Genomic DNA, 19,059 nt, shown 5'->3' with positions numbered 1-19,059 from the left:
CACCATGACCAACAGGGTCAGGGGGCCTAACTTGCTATTTGGCATGGGGTCAGACCACCATGCCAAGGATAGTGCAGCCATAAAGGCTAACACCCAGCAGAGGCCACTGACAGCTGTCAGTGCCCAGAACCACACCTTTAGCTCTTCACCTACAAGGGAAGGGGCTAAGTTACAGGTTTCTTTGGGTTCAGGGTGCCTGTCTGCTGTATTAGAGTGGGGGGTTACCACATCTTGTAGTAAATGTAGGAAAGTGCCATCTTGCCTGGCATGTTACCCCCATTTTTCACTGTTTATATGTTGTTTTAGTTGTATGTGTCACTGGGACCCTGCCAGCCAGGGCCCCAGTGCTCATAAGTGTGCCTGAAGGTGTTACCTGTGTAGTGACTAACTGTCTCACTGAGGCTCTGCTAACCAGAACCGCAGTGGTTATGCTCTCTCATTTCTTTCAAATTGTCACTAACAGGCTAGTGACCAATTTTACCAATTTACATTGGCTTACTGGAACACCCTTATAATTCCCTAGTATATGGTACTGAGGTACCCAGGGTATTGGGGTTCCAGGAGATCCCTATGGGCTGCAGCATTTCTTTTGCCACCCATAGGGAGCTCTGACAATTCTTACACAGGCCTGCCACTGCAGCCTGAGTGAAATAACGTCCACGTTATTTCACAGCCATTTACCACTGCACTTAAGTAACTTATAAGTCACCTATATGTCTAACCTTTACCTGGTAAAGGTTAGGTGCAAAGTTACTTAGTGTGAGGGCACCCTGGCACTAGCCAAGGTGCCCCCACATTGTTCAGGGACAATTCCCCGGACTTTGTGAGTGCGGGGACACCATTACACGCGTGACTACATATAGGTCACTACCTATATGTAGCTTCACAATGGTAACTCCGAATATGGCCATGTAACATGTCTATGATCATGGAATTGCCCCCTCTATGCCATCCTGGCATAGTTGGCACAATCCCATGATCCCAGTGGTCTGTAGCACATACCCTGGTACTGCCAAACTGCCTTTTCAGGGCGTTCACTGCAGCTGCTGCCGCCAACCCCTCAGACAGGTTTCTGCCCTCCTGGGGTCCAGCCAGGCTTGTCCCAGGATGGCAGAATAAAGGACTTCCTCTGAGAGAGGGTGTTACACCCTCTCCCTTTGGAAAATGGTGTGAAGGCAGGGGAGGAGTAGCCTCCCCCAGCCTCTGGAAATGCTTTCATGGGCACATTTGGTGCCCATTTCTGCATAAGCCAGTCTACACCGGTTCAGGGACCCCTTAGCCCTGCTCTGGCGCGAAACTGGACAAAGGAAAGGGGAGTGACCACTTTCCTGACCTGCACCTCCCCTGGGAGGTGTCCAGAGCTCCTCCAGTGTGCTCCAGACCTCTGCCATCTTGGAAACAGAGGTGCTGCTGGCACACTGGACTGCTCTGAGTGGCCAGTGCCACCAGGTGACGTCAGAGACTCCTTCTGATAGGCTCCTTCAGGTGTTGCTAGCCTATCCTCTCTCCTAGGTAGCCAAACCCTCTTTTCTGTCTATTTAGGGTCTCTGTCTCTGGGGATTCCTTAGATAACGAATGCAAGAGCTCATCAGAGTTCCTCTGCATCTCTCTCTTCACCTTCTGCCAAGGAATCGACTGCTGACCGCGCTGGAAGCCTGCAAAACTGCAACAAAGTAGCAAAGACGACTACTGCAACTCTGTAACGCTGATCCTGCCGCCTTCTCAACTGTTTTCCTGGTGGTGCATGTTGTGGGGGTAGTCTGCCTCCTCTCTGCACTAGAAGCTCCGAAGAAATCTCCCGTGGGTCGACGGAATCTTCCCCCTGCAACCGCAGGCACCAAAGAACTGCATTACCGGTACTCTGGGTCTCCTCTCAGCACGACAAGCGAGGTCCCTTGATTCCAGCAACTCTGTCCAAGTGACTCCCACAGTCCAGTGACTCTTCAGTCCAAGTTTGGTGGAGGTAAGTCCTTGCCTCCCCACGCCAGACTGCATTGCTGGGAACCGCGTCTTTTGCAGCTACTCCGGCTTCCGTGCACTTCCGGCGGAAATCCTTTGTGCACAGCCAAGCCTGGGTCCACGGCACTCTAACCTGCATTGCACGACTTTCTAAGTTGGTCTCCGACGACGTGGGACTCCTTTGTGCAACTTCAGGTGAGCAACGTTTCACTCTTCTTCGTAGTGCCTGTTCCGGCACTTCTGCGGGTGCTGCCTGCTTCTGAGAGGGCTCCTTGTCTTGCTCGGCGCCCCCTCTGTCCCCAGACGCAATTGGCGACATCCTGGTCCCTCCTGGGCCACAGCAGCATCCAAAATCCCTAACCGCACGATTTGCAGCTAGCAAGGCTTGTTGGCGGTCTTTCGGCGGGAAAACACTTCTGCACGACTCTACACGGCGTGGTGGATCCATCCTCCAAAAGGGAAGTCTCTAGCCCTTGTCGTTCCTGCAGAATCCTCAGCTTCTACTGTCCAGTAGCAGCTTCTTTGCACCCACAGCTGGCATTTCCTGGGCATCTGCCCATCTCCGACTTGCTTGTGACTTTTGGACTTGGTCCCCTTGTTCCACAGGTACCCTCGACTGGAAATCCATTGTTGTTGCATTGCTGGTTTGTGTCTTTCCTGCAGAATTCCCCTATCACGACTTCTATGTCCTTTGGGGAACTTTAGTGCACTTTGCACTCACTTTTCAGGGTCTTGGGGTGGGCTATTTTTCTAACCCTCACTATTTTCTAATAGTCCCAACGACCCTCTACAAGGTCACATAGGTTTGGGGTACATTCGTGGTTCGCATTCAACTTTTGGAGTATATGGTTTGTGTTGCCCCTATCCCTATGTGTCCCCATTGCATCCTATTGTAACTATACATTGCTTGCACTGTTTTCTAAGACTATACTGCATATTTTTGGTATTGTGTATATATATCTTGTGTATATTTGCTATCCTCATACTGAGGGTACACTCTGAGATACTTTGGCATATTGTCATAAAAATAAAGTACCTTTATTTTTAGTATATCTGTGTATTGTGTTTTCTTATGATATTGTGCAAGTGACACTAGTGGTAATGTAGGAGCTTCACTCGTCTCCTAGTTCAGCCTAAGCTGCTCTGCTAAGCTACCATTATCTATCAGCCTATGCTGCTAGACACCCTATACACTAATAAGGGATAACTGGGCCTGGTGCAAGGTGCAAGTACCCCTTGGTACTCACTACAAGCCAGTCCAGCCTCCTACAGTAAACACCCTTCTTCCACTCTTTCTTCTGTTAGCTGAGGAGCCACCCACTCAGGCTTAACAGTTGCCTGACTAGCCAGGACTTCGTGTGGGTCAGGTTGGACGTTACCAGTGCCACTTGTGGAGTTCTCCCCTACTGGAGCAGAATCTCCTTGGCTTGCTGGAACCTTGGCTAAAGGTTGTCCACCCTTCCTACACTGTTTTCTTTTCTTTTTCTTCTGGGGCCTGCTTGCAGTTACTGCAGGGGCAGGACCTCCAGAATCCTTGGGAGAGGACTGGCACTGGACAAGTTCCTCTCTTGGGCTCTGACTAACCTCTGGGTAGTCATTTCCAAGGAGACAATCACGGGGGAGGTCTGTACTGACTACCACCCTTCTCCAGCTAAAAGTCCCACCCACTTCTATGGGCACAAAAGCCACTGGCCTATCAGTGACCTTGTCTGGGCTAACTCTTACTCTGGCAGTCTCACCTGGGATGTACTGGTTTGAGAACACCAGCCTGTCATGCACAATAGTGTGACTGGCACAAGTGTCTCTCAGGCCAGTGGCTGGGATTCCATTCACCAGTAGGTGGTGGAAGTGTCTACTTCCCTCTGGAATCTCCAACTCACCTGTTGGGCCCTTCTCCCAGTTGAAGGCTATGAAGACCTCCTCATCTGAGGAGTCATCCCCAATGGCTACACTGGTCACCCCTGGGATTTTGCTAGGGGGTTTGTTTTTGGGACAAGAAGTGTCCTTGGTGTGGTGCCCTGTCTGTCTACAGTTATGGCACCATGCCTTAGTGGCATCCCAGTTCTTACCCTGGTACCCACCTTTGTTTTGGGTTGTGTCTCGGGGCCCACCCTCCTGGTCTGGTTTTTGGGGGCCTACAAAGGACTCTTTTTCTTTGTTCCTAGTGTCACCCACTTTCTCCTGGGGAGGCTTTGTAACCCCTTTCTTTTGGTCACCCCCAGTGGAAGTTTTGGTTACCCTAGTCTTGACCCAGTGGTCTGCCTTCTTTCCCAATTCTTGGGGAGAAATTGGACCTAGGTCTACCAGATACTGATGCAACTTTTCATTGAAGCAGTTACTTAAAATGTGTTCTTTCATAAACAAATTATAAAGCCCAACATAGTCATGCACTTCATTTCCAGTTACCCAGCCATACAGTGTTTTCACTGAGTAGTCTACAAAATCAACCCAGGTCTGGCTCGAGGATTTTTGAGCCCCCCTGAATCTAATTCTATACTCCTCAGTGGAGAATCCAAAGCCCTCAATCAGGGTTCCCTTCATGAGGTCATAAGATTCTGCATCTTTTCCAGAGAGTGTGAGGAGTCTATCCCTACACTTTCCAGTGAACATTTCCCAAAGGAGAGCACCCCAGTGAGATCTGCTTACTTTTCTGGTTACACAAGCCCTCTCAAAAGCTGTGAACCATTTGGTGATGTCATCACCATCTTCATATTTAGTTACAATCCCTTTGGGGATTTTTAACATGTCAGGAGAATCTCTGACCCTAGTTATGTTGCTGCCACCATTGATGGGTCCTAGGCCCATCTCTTGTCTTTCCCTTTCTATGGCTAGGATCTGTCTTTCCAAAGCCAATCTGTTGGCCATCCTGGCTAACTGGATGTCCTCTTCACTGGAGTTATCCTCAGTGATTTCAGAGAGGTTGGTCCCTCCTGTGAGGGAACCAGCTTCTCTGACTACTATATTTGGAGACAGGGCTTGAGAGGCCCTGTTCTCCCTAGTTAGGACTGGAAGGTGGGAATTTTCCTCCAAGTCACTATCTTCATCCTCTGTGTTTCCATCCTCAGAGGGGTTGGCCTTTTCAAACTCTGCCGACAGCTCCTGGAGCTGTAGTTTGGAAGGTCTGGGGCCCATTGTTATTTTCTTTATTTTACAGAGTGACCTTAGCTCCCTCATCTTAAGATGGAGGTAAGGTGTGGTGTCGAGTTCCACCACATTCACATCTGTACTAGACATTATGCTTCTAAAAGTTGGAATACTTTATAAGAATCTAAAAACTAGTTCTAGAATCTAATTCAAACTTTTACCAAACTTTTAAACTCTAAAAGAAATGATAACAGGGACTAACACAAGGCCCTAGCAGGACTTTAAAGAATTTAGAAAAATTTCAAATTGCAAAAATCAATTTCTAATTAAAATTTTTGGAATTTGTCGTGTGATCAGGTATTGGCTGAGTAGTCCAGCAAATGCAAAGTCTTGTACCCCACCGCTGATCCACCAATGTAGGAAGTTGGCTCTGTATGTGCTATTTCAAAGTAAGGAATAGCATGTACAGAGTCCAAGGGTTCCCCTTAGAGGTAAGATAGTGGCAAAAAGAGATAATACTAATGCTCTATTTTGTGGTAGTGTGGTCGAGCAGTAGGCTTATCAAAGGAGTAGTGTTAAGCATTTGTTGTACATACACACAGGCAATAAATGAGGAACACCCACTCAGAGACAATTCCAGCCAATAGGTTTTTGTATAGAAAAATATATTTTCTTAGTTTATTTTAAGAACCACAGGTTCAAATTCTACATGTAATATCTCATTTGAAAGGTATTGCAGGTAAGTACTTTAGGAACTTTGAATCATTACAGTAGCATATATACTTTTCACATAAAACACAAATAGCTGTTTTAAAAGTGGACACAGTGCAATTTTCACAGTTCTTGGGGGAGGTAAAGTATTGTTAGTTTTTGCAGGTAAGGACACCACCTACAGGGTTCCGATTTGGGTCCAAGGTATCCCACCGTTGGGGGTTCAGAGCAACCCCAAAGTTACCACACCAGCAGCTCAGGGCCAGTCAGGTGCAGAGGTCAAAGAGGTGCCCAAAACGCATAGGCTTCAATGGAGAAGGGGGTGCCCCGGTTCCAGTCTGCCAGCAGGTAAGTATCCGCGTCTTCGGAGGGCAGACCAGGGGGGTTTTGTAGGGCACCGGGGGGGACACAAGTCAGCACAAAAAGTACACCCTAAGCAGCGCGGGGGCGGCCAGGTGCAGTGTGTAAACAAGCGTGGGGTTTGTAGTGTTTTCCAATGGGAGACCAAGGGGTCTCTTCAGTGGTGCAGGCAGGCAAGGGGGGGGCTCCTCGGGTAGCCACCACCTGGGCAAGGGAGAGGGCCTCCTGGGGGTCACTCCTGCACTGGAGTTCCGATCCGTCAGGTCCTGGGGGCTGCGGGTGCAGGGTCTCCTCCAGGCGTCGGGATTTTAGGTTCAGGCAGTCGCGGTCAGGGGGAGCCTCGGGATTCCCTCTGCAGGCGTCGCTGTGGGGGCTCAGGGGGGACAACTTTGGTTACTCACAGTCTTGGAGTCGCCGGAGGGTCCTCCCTGTAGCGTTGTTTCTCCACCAGTCGAGTCGGGGTCGCCGGGTGCAGTGTTGCAAGTCTCACGCTTCTTGCGGGGTGTTGCAGGGGTCTTTAAATCTGCTCCTCTGAAACAAAGTTGCAGTCTTTGTTGAACAGGGCCGCTGTTCTCGGGAGTTTCTTGTTTCTTTGGAAACAGGGCAGTCCTCTGAGGATTCAGAGGTCGCTGGTCCTGGGGAAAGCGTCGCTTGAGCAGGTTTCTTTAGAAGGCAGGAGACAGGCCGGTAGGACTGGGGCCAAAGCAGTTGGTGTCTTCTTTTCTTCCTCTGCAGGGGTCTTTCAGCTCAGCAGTCCTCTTCTTCTGGTAAGTTGCAGGAATCTAAATTCTTAGGTTCAGGGAAGCCCTTAAATACTAAATTTAAGGGCGTGTTTAGGTCTGGGCGGTTAGTAGCCAATGGCTACTAGCCCTGAGGGTGGGTACACCCTCTTTGGGCCTCCTCCCAAGGGGAGGGGGTCACATTCCTATCCCTATTGGGGGAATCCTCCATCTGCAAGATGGAGGATTTCTAAAAGTTAGAGTCACTTCAGCTCAGGACACCTTAGGGGCTGTCCTGACTGGCCAGTGACTCCTCCTTGTTATTCTCATTATTTCCTCCGGCCTTGCCGCCAAAAGTGGGGGCCGTGGCCGGAGGGGGCGGGCAACTCCACTAGCTGGAGTGTCCTGCGGTGCTGGAACAAAGGGGGTGAGCCTTTGAGGCTCACCGCCAGGTGTTACAGCTCCTGCCTGGGGGAGGTGATAGCATCTCCACCCAGTGCAGGCTTTGTTACTGGCCACAGAGTGACAAAGGCACTCTCCCCATGTGGCCAGCAACATGTCTCGGGGGTGGCAGGCTGCTGGAACCAGTCAGCCTACACAGATAGTCGGATACAGTTTCAGGGGGCACCTCTAAGGTGCCCTCTGGGGTGTAGTTTACAATAAAATGTACACTGGCATCAGTGTGCATTTATTGTGCTGAGAAGTTTGATACCAAACTTCCCAGTTTTCAGTGTAGCCATTATGGAGCTGTGGAGTTCGTGTTTGACAGACTCCCAGACCATATACTCTTATGGCTACCCTTGTAGGAAGTTGGCTCTGTATGTGCTATTTCAAAGTAAGGAATAGCATGCACAGAGTCCAAGGGTTCCCCTTAGAGGTAAAATAGTGGTAAAAATAGATAATACTAATGCTCTATTTTGTGGTAGTGTGGTCGAGCAGTAGGCTTATCCAAGGAGTAGTGTTAAGCATTTGTTGTACATACACATAGACAATAAATGAGGTACACACACTCAGAGACAAATCCAGCCAATAGGTTTTTATATAGAAAAATATCTTTTCTTAGTTTATTTTAAGAACCACAGGTTCAAATTCTACATGTAATATCTCATTCGAAAGGTATTGCAGGTAAGTACTTTAGAAACTTCAAATCATCAAAATTGCATGTATACTTTTCAAGTTATTGACAAATAGCTGTTTTAAAAGTGGACACTTAGTGCAATTTTCACAGTTCCTAGGGGAGGTAAGTTTTGATTAGTTTTACCAGGTAAGTAAGACACTTACAGGGTTCAGTTCTTGGTCCAAGGTAGCCCACCGTTGGGGGTTCAGAGCAACCCCAAAGTCACCACACCAGCAGCTCAGGGCCGGTCAGGTGCAGAGTTCAAAGTGGTGCCCGAAACACATAGGCTAGAATGGAGAGAAGGGGGTGCCCCGGTTCCGGTCTGCTTGCAGGTAAGTACCCGCGTCTTCGGAGGGCAGACCAGGGGGGTTTTGTAGGGCACCGGGGGGGACACGAGTCCACACAGAAATTTCACCCTCAGCGGCGCGGGGGCGGCCGGGTGCAGTGTAGAAACAAGCGTCGGGTTCGCAATGTTAGTCTATGAGAGATCTCGGGATCTCTTCAGCGCTGCAGGCAGGCAAGGGGGGGGTTCCTCGAGGAAACCTCCACTTGGGCAAGGGAGAGGGACTCCTGGGGGTCACTTCTCCAGTGAAAGTCCGGTCCTTCAGGTCCTGGGGGCTGCGGGTGCAGGGTCTCTCCCAGGCGTCGGGACTTTAGGTTCAAAGAGTCGCGGTCAGGGGAAGCCTCGGGATTCCCTCTGCAGGCGGCGCTGTGGGGGCTCAGGGGGGACAGGTTTTGGTACTCACAGTATCAGAGTAGTCCTGGGGTCCCTCCTGAGGTGTCGGGTCTCCACCAGCCGAGTCGGGGTCGCCGGGTGCAGTGTTGCAAGTCTCACGCTTCTTGCGGGGAGCTTGCAGGGTTCTTTTAAAGCTGCTGGAAACAAAGTTGCAGCTTTTCTTGGAGCAGGTCCGCTGTCCTCGGGAGTTTCTTGTCTTTTCGAAGCAGGGGCAGTCCTCAGAGGATGTCGAGGTCGCTGGTCCCTTTGGAAGGCGTCGCTGGAGCAGGATCTTTGGAAGGCAGGAGACAGGCCGGTGAGTTTCTGGAGCCAAGGCAGTTGTCGTCTTCTGGTCTTCCGCTGCAGGGGTTTTCAGCTGGGCAGTCCTTCTTCTTGTTGCAGGAATCTCATTTTCTAGGGTTCAGGGTAGCCCTTAAATACTAAATTTAAGGGCGTGTTTAGGTCTGGGGGGTTAGTAGCCAATGGCTACTAGCCCTGAGGGTGGGTACACCCTCTTTGTGCCTCCTCCCAAGGGGAGGGGGTCACAATCCTAACCCTATTGGGGGAATCCTCCATCTGCAAGATGGAGGATTTCTAAAAGTTAGAGTCACCTCAGCTCAGGACACCTTAGGGGCTGTCCTGACTGGCCAGTGACTCCTCCTTGTTTTTCTCATTATCTTCTCCGGCCTTGCCGCCAAAAGTGGGGGCCTGGCCGGAGGGGGCGGGCAACTCCACTAGCTGGAATGTCCTGCTGGGTTGGCACAAAGGAGGTGAGCCTTTGAGGCTCACCGCCAGGTGTGACAATTCCTGCCTGGGGGAGGTGTTAGCATCTCCACCCAGTGCAGGCTTTGTTACTGGCCTCAGAGTGACAAAGGCACTCTCCCCATGGGGCCAGCAACATGTCTCGGTTTGTGGCAGGCTGCTAGAACTAGTCAGCCTACACAGACAGTCGGTTAAGTTTCAGGGGGCACCTCTAAGGTGCCCTCTGTGGTGTATTTTACAATAAAATGTACACTGGCATCAGTGTGCATTTATTGTGCTGAGAAGTTTGATACCAAACTTCCCAGTTTTCAGTGTAGCCATTATGGTGCTGTGGAGTTCGTGTTTGACAGACTCCCAGACCATATACTCTTATGGCTACCCTGCACTTACAATGTCTAAGGTTTTGTTTAGACACTGTAGGGGCACAGTGCTCATGCACTGGTACCCTCACCTATGGTATAGTGCACCCTGCCTTAGGGCTGTAAGGCCTGCTAGAGGGGTGTCTTACCTATACTGCATAGGCAGTGAGAGGCTGGCATGGCACCCTGAGGGGAGTGCCATGTCGACTTACTCATTTTGTTCTCACTAGCACACACAGGCTTGTAAGCAGTGTGTCTGTGCTGAGTGAGGGGTCTCTAGGGTGGCATAAGACATGCTGCAGCCCTTAGAGACCTTCCTTGGCATCAGGGCCCTTGGTACTAGAAGTACCAGTTACAAGGGACTTATCTGAATGCCAGGGTGTGCCAATTGTGGATACAATGGTACATTTTAGGTGAAGGAACACTGGTGCTGGGGCCTGGTTAGCAGGGTCCCAGCACACTTCTCAGTCAAGTCAGCATCAGTATCAGGCAAAAAGTGGGGGGTAACTGCAACAGGGAGCCATTTCTTTACAACCCTGCACTTACAATGTCTAAGGTTTGGCTTAGACACTGTAGGGGCACAGTGCTCATGCACTGGTGCCCTCACCTATGGTATAGTGCACCCTGCCTTAGGGCTGTAAGGCCTGCTAGAAGGGTGACTTATCTATACTGCATAGGCAGTGAGAGGCTGGCATGGCACCCTGTGGGGAGTGCCGTGTCGACTTACTCATTTTGTTCTCACCAGCACACACAAGCTGGCAAGCAGTGTGTGTGCTGAGTGAGGGGTCCCCAGGGTGGCATAAGACATGCTGCAGCCCTTAGAGACCTTTCCTGGCATCAGGGCCCTTGGTACCAGGGGTACCAGTTACAAGGGACTTATCTGGATGCCAGGGTGTGCCAATTGTGGATACAAAAGTACAGGTTAGGGAAAGAACACTGGTGCTGGGGCCTGGTTAGCAGGCCTCAGCACACTTTCAATTCAAAACATAGCATCAGCAAAGGCAAAAAGTCAGGGGGTAACCATGCCAAGGAGGCATTTCCTTACAGACAGGGATCCCATCCTGACGGGAGCCTAGGGCTTGGGGTGGCTCATGTACAAATTAGGCTATATCATGATCTTTCCAGATTATCATGTTAAACAGAAACTCCAATATATGCTTCTATAACCAGCAAAGTCACAGGTCTTCCATGACTCCAAATCTCACTTCTTTGACATGCCTGAAGCAGCGTTGCACTGTTTAATGGAACAGGGTTCTTTTAAATACAATGAGGTCCTGAGACGGTCTTCGCCTGGTGGCAAATCATATACCCAACTAAATAAGAGATTCGGTGGATCTCGAGGACGATTTAGGTCGGAACAGAAGTGTGGGGGGGCTTGCAACACATGAGACATGGGGGAAGGAGCAGGATGTCACAAGCTGCAAAGTGGGCTCCTACTTGCAGAGAGGCCTTTCATCCCACACAGACTCAGACTACGAAGTGAGGGGGCAGAATATGGATAAATGAAGATGGACCTTGTAGGTTGTTAATTACAGTGCCAGCATCATTATATCCTTCATGTACTTTTATGCAGGGGATCATTTGGGATGAGGGGACGATTTCCCTTTAGTTTCAAAAGGGTTAGTTTTTAGGGTGATGGATTGTTCAGGGGAGAAAGTGAAGAGGGGGAGGCATATAGGGATTGTAAGATTCAGTGAAATGTTTGGTTTCTTCACAGTTTCATTTGCGTGCGGTGAATGTCTTGTTGTCTAAGTGGCTCCGCAATGGCAATATGAGTTAAACGGAATCCCACTACCACACCCTGATGTCTGACTTCAAAGTTACGACAGAAAATATCAACAGCCTGCTTGACTTCATAAAAAGAGATGCTGTTCGCCATGTGGTGGCAGTTTAGGTTCTTCAGGAGACCCACCTCATGGGAACCAAGTATTTTTCTTAGTTTGCTGTGGGTACCGGAGGGTATACAATGATAGGTACTCTTGAGGCTCCAGAGGAGTAGTGATTCTTCTCCACAGGTCTCGTCCCCTAGCAGATTCCTGGACTGATCTTGACCTGCTGGAGAGGTATGTGGCTCTAAAGTGACCCTTCTTAAACACTCATAATTCACTGAACATGTATGATGCCCCTCCCCTTCCCACAGTTGCCAGATCTACCCTATTGGCCCACAGGGACTAGTTTTAGGACTCCCCCAAGAGTGTCATGATCACTGGAGGGGTCTTCAATAGTATTATGGACACCACTGACTCAGCGACACCTCCAGGGGGTGGGGCAGAGGGAGAGGAGGGGTCTGACGGACCGGGTGACTGGTCAGAGATTGTGTGATGCCTAGAGAGCTTGGAACCCATAGATCCTGAGATACACCCATGTCTCCGCCGCCCATAAGTCGATGTCTTGCACTGACCTGTTGTTGTTGTTTCTCACCCCTGATGACCTCTTACATCCTATATCGACAGTGTCAGATCATGCCCCAGTGACAGTCTACTTTAGAGCCCATGGAGAGGGTAGCAGACTGGTATGGCTTCTCAACATCTGGTTCCTGGTTGGTAACCAGTTTATGCTCTTCTTGATGCAAGAATTGCAAGTATACCTAAAACTGAACCAGGTGACAGTGGAATCTCCCGGTACATTCTGGGCAGTGAGGAAGGCCACTATGTGGGGCATTGCTTGGTCCTACCTAAGGGGAAGAGAACGGGAGCAGTATAGCCAAATTACTTAACTAGAGACTGAGATCATAACGTTGGAGTGGGAAAATCAGGGGTGAAAAACTTAGCAAGTGAAGGGTCGCCTGGAAGTCCATAGACCTTCCTAGAGACGGCCTTTATGGATTAAGCATCTCAGTAGTGTATGGCATCCACTAGTAGGGTATACGAATGTGGTGACAAGACAAGTAAACTTTTATATTGGTTTGCAACCAAAGATGCGATGACCCACGTGATGAACCAGTTGCTTACCTTCGGTAACGCATTATCTGGTAGAGACGTTCTAGTTGCAGATTCCTTACCCTAGAATTTCCCCAGGTGTTAGTCTGGATTCGGAGATTTTTCTCTAGCAGTACCCCTACGCACCATCAGGTGGTGTCGGTCGGCACTGTACACGCCGGTTATGAGATCACGGGGCCTATATAGGCGCCACACGGGCACGCTGATATCAGTTTCTTGTCATGGCTTTCCACGACAGAAGAGCAGAGCCATGAATAACACTGACCACTGGTGTGTCAGAACTAGGGCCCTGAAAGGGAATCCCTGTCCCTAGAAATCAGTTTGCAGAGTGGGGAAGATGGGTGGGTCGTTAAGGAAGCTGCAAATTGAGTATGTCTCTACCAGAAAATGCGTTACAGAAGGTAACTAACTTGTTCATCTGATAAGAAACTTCTAAGTGCAAATTCCTTACCTTAGAATAGATACCCAAGCAATCTCATCCCCAGAAGAGGGTCTGCACACCAAGATCATACTAGGAAGTCCTGCAGAACCGAATGAGCAAAGTGCTGGTTTCTCCAGCCTGACTGTCCAAGCTGTAGTGTTTGGTAAACATGTGCAGAAATGCCCACGCTGCTGCCTGACAGATGTCCAAGACTGTAACTTTGTGTGCTAGCACAGTGGTTGCAGCTGTCACTCTGGTATAGTAAGCGCGCAAGCCCTCTGGGGGTTATTTTTTAGCCAATGAGCAGCACATTTTAATGCAGAGAACAACCTATCTAGAGATGGTTCTCTTCTGCACAGCCTGACCTTTCGTCGCACCCACATACCCAATAAAGAGTTATCCTTCACCCGGAACTCTTTGGCACAATCAAGATAGAATGCCAACTCTGTTTTTGGGTCCAGACGGGTCTCTCGTCTTCTTTAGAAGAATGAGTATCTGCTTAAAAGCAGGCCAGGTGATGGATTAGCGTACGTGGAAGGGTGTAACCACTTTCGGAAGAAAGGAGGCCTGTGAGCGATGCACCACTTTGTCAGGATAAATGGTAAGGTAGGGCAGGCTAGACGATAGAGCCTGTAGCTCGCTCACCCTATAGGGAGAGGTAATGGCCACAAGGAAGGCTGTCTTGAGTGTCAAAAGCCTGAGAGGACAATTATGAAGTGGCTCAAAGGGAGCACACATTAGGAATGTGTAGGAAGCTGGCCTGGTGTGTGGTGAACACCTATGATGTTTGCACTTTATAAAAGGTCCAGGCAACCCCTATTAGTCAGTGAGATAGTGTCTACGAAGCCAGGGCTCTCTAGTGGTAGCTGTGGTGAGCAGCCAAGACTTATCTAGGAGGAGTGTAAAGCACTTCCAATACCATAGCAGCCACACAGTAACTTATCACACATTAAAGGAACCACACAGTATTACGAAAAGAAAGGTACTTTATTACAGTAACACAGAAATAGATTATAAATAGGCAGTTACCCAACTGGAGGCAAGTACACACTACATATACACAGTTAGTATTAGGAATTAGCATAGAAAAATAAGCATTGGCAAGAATAGTAGAAAATAGCTAAGGCCCTTAATGAGAAGGGGGGTAACGGGACCATATACTAAAATAGTGGTATGCGAAGTGAGGTCACCAATTCCAGGATGTGGAGTACTTAGAAGGGAGCTGGGTGACCCCTAATGACCAGAAGTGTTGAGGTAAGTTACATGGTCTTCCCAAGGACTAACAAGGGGATTTGGAAAAGGGCGATTGCAAGACCAAGACCAGGACCAGTCCAGTGGAACCCAATGGTGGATTCTGGATGAAGAGGACCTGCAAAAGAAGGGGACAGAGCCCAATCCACACAGGAGTGTCCAGGTGGGGCAGGAGCCACTCCCCCTTCTGTGGGTGAAGATGTGGGTCAACGAGGGAAGGTGAAGATCAGCTGTGGAGCCCAGGAGCTGCAAAGAGGTCCTTGGAGTTTTGCAGATGATGTCCCACACCTGTCGCAGATGGTCAGTGGTCAGGAGGACCACCAACAAGCCTTGGCAAACGCAAATTTGGGCAAAAGAGAATTTGCAGAGTAGATGACCAGCAAGGTAGAGGGGGCTCGACCATTGGAGGGAAGTCCTGGCTGACCTTCACCAGTCGGGAGAGCCAGCAGAAGCAGTCGCAGCCCGAAGGCATCCCACTGGCAGCAAGCACAGTAATTTGCAGTAAGACCCAGTCAGCACACTTGGAGAGGACTCCCACGTCGCTGAGGCACCAGAAGATAGACTGTCTTTGCAAAGATGAAGTGCTGGGAGCCGGGGCTTCTTGGAGCCTGAAGATCCCTTGGAGGAGGAGTCAACAAGCCTTGGTTGCTGCAAATCGCAATGCACAAGGGTACAGTCCTGCAAGGAAAGGCAATCGCTCACCATCTACCAGGATGGACAGAGGGCAAAGAGGACTGATAAGTTACTTGCCTGTAAATCCTAGTTCTCTTCCAGGGGTATCCATATCAAAGTCATAAACACAGAATATTCCCGCCCACGTGCGGGGACCCCGGAGCATATAGAAACACACATGCATATATATATGTGAAATATATGAAAAACAATATTTTAGTAGAGAATTTCAATACCAATATGATATATACATGTGTAAACAGTAATGCAGTCTATGTTGAGAAAAAAAGGCTAAAAATGCTTTATTTTTTTCAGTTTTTTTTAAAACATAAAATAAAAACCTTTAATTAAAGGTACAAAACTTTCTGTAATCCAAGTATAAGGTATACAAAGTATAAGTAATCTATAATAAAATAGAAAAAAACTATATTGAAAACAAAGGAGCATTATTAGCCAATAGGCTGCATGAAGGTTAACACAGCAGAATCAAAAAACTGGCACTGTGCCTTTAAGATCCTGGGCATCTCCAGTATCCCACCATGCCTCAGGGGTGAGAGCGAGGTGACAGTTGGTTCAGAGTTAGGTCAGTTCTTTTTTCCGGCTCCTGTGAGAATACTGGAGCATTGAGCTCTCATTTTTCTGGTTATTTGGCCCGAAAAATAGTCTAAAAAATTTTTTTCTCTGCTTTACTCGATGGCTTACCTGATTGACTGAATAAAGTGACAATTTTATTCTCAAAAAATGCCTTCACTTTTTGTGAAATGTCCTTCTTGTGGGAAGAAGGCCCAGTCAGACCCACACCCTGTGGGCATAGTGTGTTAGCCTCTGAGTCACTGCCATGACACCTGCAGAATCTGTCCAAAGGAACTCTAAAGGTCAGAGAAAGGATTTGTTTGCATGGACTACATGAAAGAGAGAAGACTTCATCCTCCTCTCATCCTAAGAAGATTTCTAAAGACTCTTCTGAGAAAAGGGGAGTCAGATCGACGTCAGCCGGTAGGAAAATTCCTGTCTGTTCACAGTTGATGTCATCCCTTTCGTCGACGCATCACCAGACGTTGAAGAGTACACCTCCGTCGACGGCGATTCAAGCGACGTCGAGAGACAGGACGTCGAAGACTCAACTCCCTCATCTGGATAGATCTCTGTCGGCGGTCGAGTAGGCACATATAGGTGCTCATACGCCGAAGACGAGTCACCATCCTCAGACGCCAAAACAACCCAAGTCGACATCGAGAACAAGGTTGAGGTCCCCACATCATTCGGTGTCGAGACGCTCGTTGCCGTTGGCCCATCGCTCGACGTCAAGACACTCAACGTCGAAGCATGTACCTACAGCGTGCCGCCAGTCGCCGTCGATGCACTCGATGTCGAGACCTGGGAAGTCTCAGTCGACGTCAGGAATTCGTAGATCTCCGTCGACGACAGTGCAACGACGATCGACGTCGAGACAACCATCACCAGTGACTCCTGTCTCACAAAGAGCTACGCTACATACCAGCCCTCCTCAGAAGTCATCGACAGGACTGCAACCGACTGCCGAGACTGCTCTACCTCATCAAGGTCCGGTAGTCGCTATACAGAGTGTGTCATCGGGGGCATCAAGAGCATCATCTCTAGGATACCTTTCGCCTATAAACCTGTCTGTGGGGTGGTTGGAAAGCCTCAACAAGACACCAGCTTCCCCAGACTCGCAATATTCGCACCTATATACGCCATTGACATCGTTGACACAAACGCCTTCACCAACGACGCCCGCTGAACGGACAAGGCCAACATCGGATCAGCCCAGTCCTAGACACTGATGCAGCCCGTCAAGATCACTCACCAGGAGTAGGTTGCGATCCATACGGCGGTCTAGATCTAGCTCCTCTAGATCACGGCAACAACGACGCAGGTGGACAGCATAGGAGTCTTTAATTAGAGATTATTCACCAACCCTGACTAATTCTCCTTTGGCAAGAGCGTCTCCAGTGGACGATATAACAACCTTCAACGATGTGTCAGAGGGGCCTGGAAGCTTAATAGACATTCCGGAGCCGACAACTTCGACAGTAATTTTCGAGAGCCTACTTCATCGTACATCGTCCACAGTTGTTACCAATGGTGCCTGGTCTTCTACAACCGGCTATGGACATGTTTTTGACTCCTGCAAGCCTATGTTCCGTGTCGGCTAGGATCCTTGTAGGAGGCTGGACTGGCTTGTAGTGAGTACCAAGGGGTACTTGCACCTTGCACCAGGCCCAGTTATCCCTTATTAGTGTATAGGGTGTCTAGCAGCTTAGGCTGATAGATAATGGTAGCTTAGCAAAGCAGCTCAGGCTGAACTAGGAGACGTGTGAAGCTACTACAGTACCACTTAGTGTCATATGCACAATATCATAAGAAAACACAATACACAGTTATACTAAAAATAAAGGTACTTTATTTTTATGACAATATGCCAAAGTATCTTAGAGTGTACCCTCAGTGAGAGGATAGGAAATATACACAAGATATATATACACAATAGCAAAAATATGCAGTATAGTCTTAGAAAACAGTGCAAACAATGTATAGTTACAATAGGATGCAATGGGGAAACATAGGGATAGGGGCAACACAAACCATATACTCCAGAAGTGGAATGCGAACCACGAATGGACCCCAAACCTATGTGACCTTGTAGAGGGTCGCTGGGACTATTAGAAAATAGTGAGAGTTAGCAAAATAACCCACCCCAAGACCCTGAAAAGTGAGTGCAAAGTGCACCAAAGTTCCCCTAAGGACAAAATAGTCGTGTTAGAGGGAGAATGCAAGGAAAACACAAATCAGCAATGCAACAACGATGGATTCCTGTCTGAAGGTACCTGTGGAACAAGGGGACCAAGTCCAAAAGTCACAAGCAGCTCGGAGATGGGCAGATGCCCAAGAAATGCCAGCGGTTGGTGCAAAGAAGCTCTTACTAGGCTGAAGAACTGTGAATACTGCAGGAACGACAAGGGCTAGAGACTTCCCCTTTGGAGGATGGATCCCCCACGCCTTGGAGAGTCGTGCAGAAGTGTTTTCCCGCCGGATGGACGCCAACAAGCCTTGCTACACGCAAATCGTGCGTTTGGCGTTTTTGGACGCTGCTGGGGCCCAGGAGGGACCAGGAGGTCGCAAATTGGACCTGAAGAGAGAGGGGACGTCGAGCAAGACAAAGAGCCCTCACTGAAGCAGGTAGCACCCGGAGAAGTGCCAGAAACAGGCACTACGAGGATGCGTGAAACGGTGCTCGCCGAAGTTGCACAAAGGAGTCCCACGTCGCCGGAGACCAACTTAGAAAGTCGTGCAATGCAGGTTAGAGTGCCGTGGACCCAGGCTTGGCTGTGCACACAGGATTTCCGCCGGAAGTGCACAGGGGCCGGAGAAGCTTGCAAAGTCGCGGTTCCCAGCAATGCAGCCCAGCGAGGTGAGGCAAGGACTTACCTCCACCAAACTTGGGCTGAAGAGTCACTGGACTGTGGGGGTCACTTGGACGGTGTCGCTGGATTCGAGGGACCTCGCTCGTCGTGCTGAGAGGAGACCCAAGGGACCGGAGATGCAGCTTTTTGGTGCCTGCGGTTGCAGGGGGAAGATTCCGTCGACCCACGGGAGATTTCTTCGGAGCTTCTGGTGCAGAGAGGAGGCAGACTACCCCCACAGCATGCACAAGCAGGAAAACAGTCGAGAAGGCGGCAGGATCAGCGTTACAGAGTTGCAGTAGTCGTCTTTGCTACTATGTTGCAGGTTTGCAGGCTTCCAGCGCGGTCAGCGGTCGATTCCTTATCAGAAGGTGAAGAGGGAGATGCAGAGGAACTCGGCTGAGCTCATGCATTCGTTATCTGACGTTTCCCCAGAGACAGAGACCCTAAATAGCCAGAAAAGAGGGTTTGGCTACCTAGGAGAGAGGAAAGGCTACTAACACCTGAAGGAGCCTATCACAAGGAGTCTCTGACGTCACCTGGTGGCACTGGCCACTCAGAGCAG

At 49.4% G+C, this 19,059-nt stretch overlaps 1 protein-coding gene across 3 annotated transcripts in view; it reads right to left on the bottom strand.

Moving 5' to 3' along the window:
- NFKBIZ (NFKB inhibitor zeta) overlaps nucleotides 1-19,059 on the bottom strand; it is a 331,222-nt gene that overhangs the window by 45,063 nt on the left and 267,100 nt on the right. The window contains exon 12 of one of the 3 annotated variants that reach the window (XM_069204799.1): nucleotides 14,231-15,075. The exons of the other annotated variants lie outside the window; for them this stretch is intronic. Coding sequence (XP_069060900.1) covers nucleotides 14,824-15,075 — 252 coding nt within the window. The 3' untranslated portion in view covers nucleotides 14,231-14,823. Of the gene's footprint in view, nucleotides 1-14,230; nucleotides 15,076-19,059 lie in introns of those variants that run through there. 3 annotated transcript variants of the gene reach the window in all.

Source organism: Pleurodeles waltl, chromosome 8 (assembly GCF_031143425.1).
Source record: "Pleurodeles waltl isolate 20211129_DDA chromosome 8, aPleWal1.hap1.20221129, whole genome shotgun sequence".
NCBI lineage: Eukaryota > Metazoa > Chordata > Amphibia > Caudata > Salamandridae > Pleurodeles > Pleurodeles waltl.
This window is presented reverse-complemented; position numbering and strand designations above follow the sequence as displayed.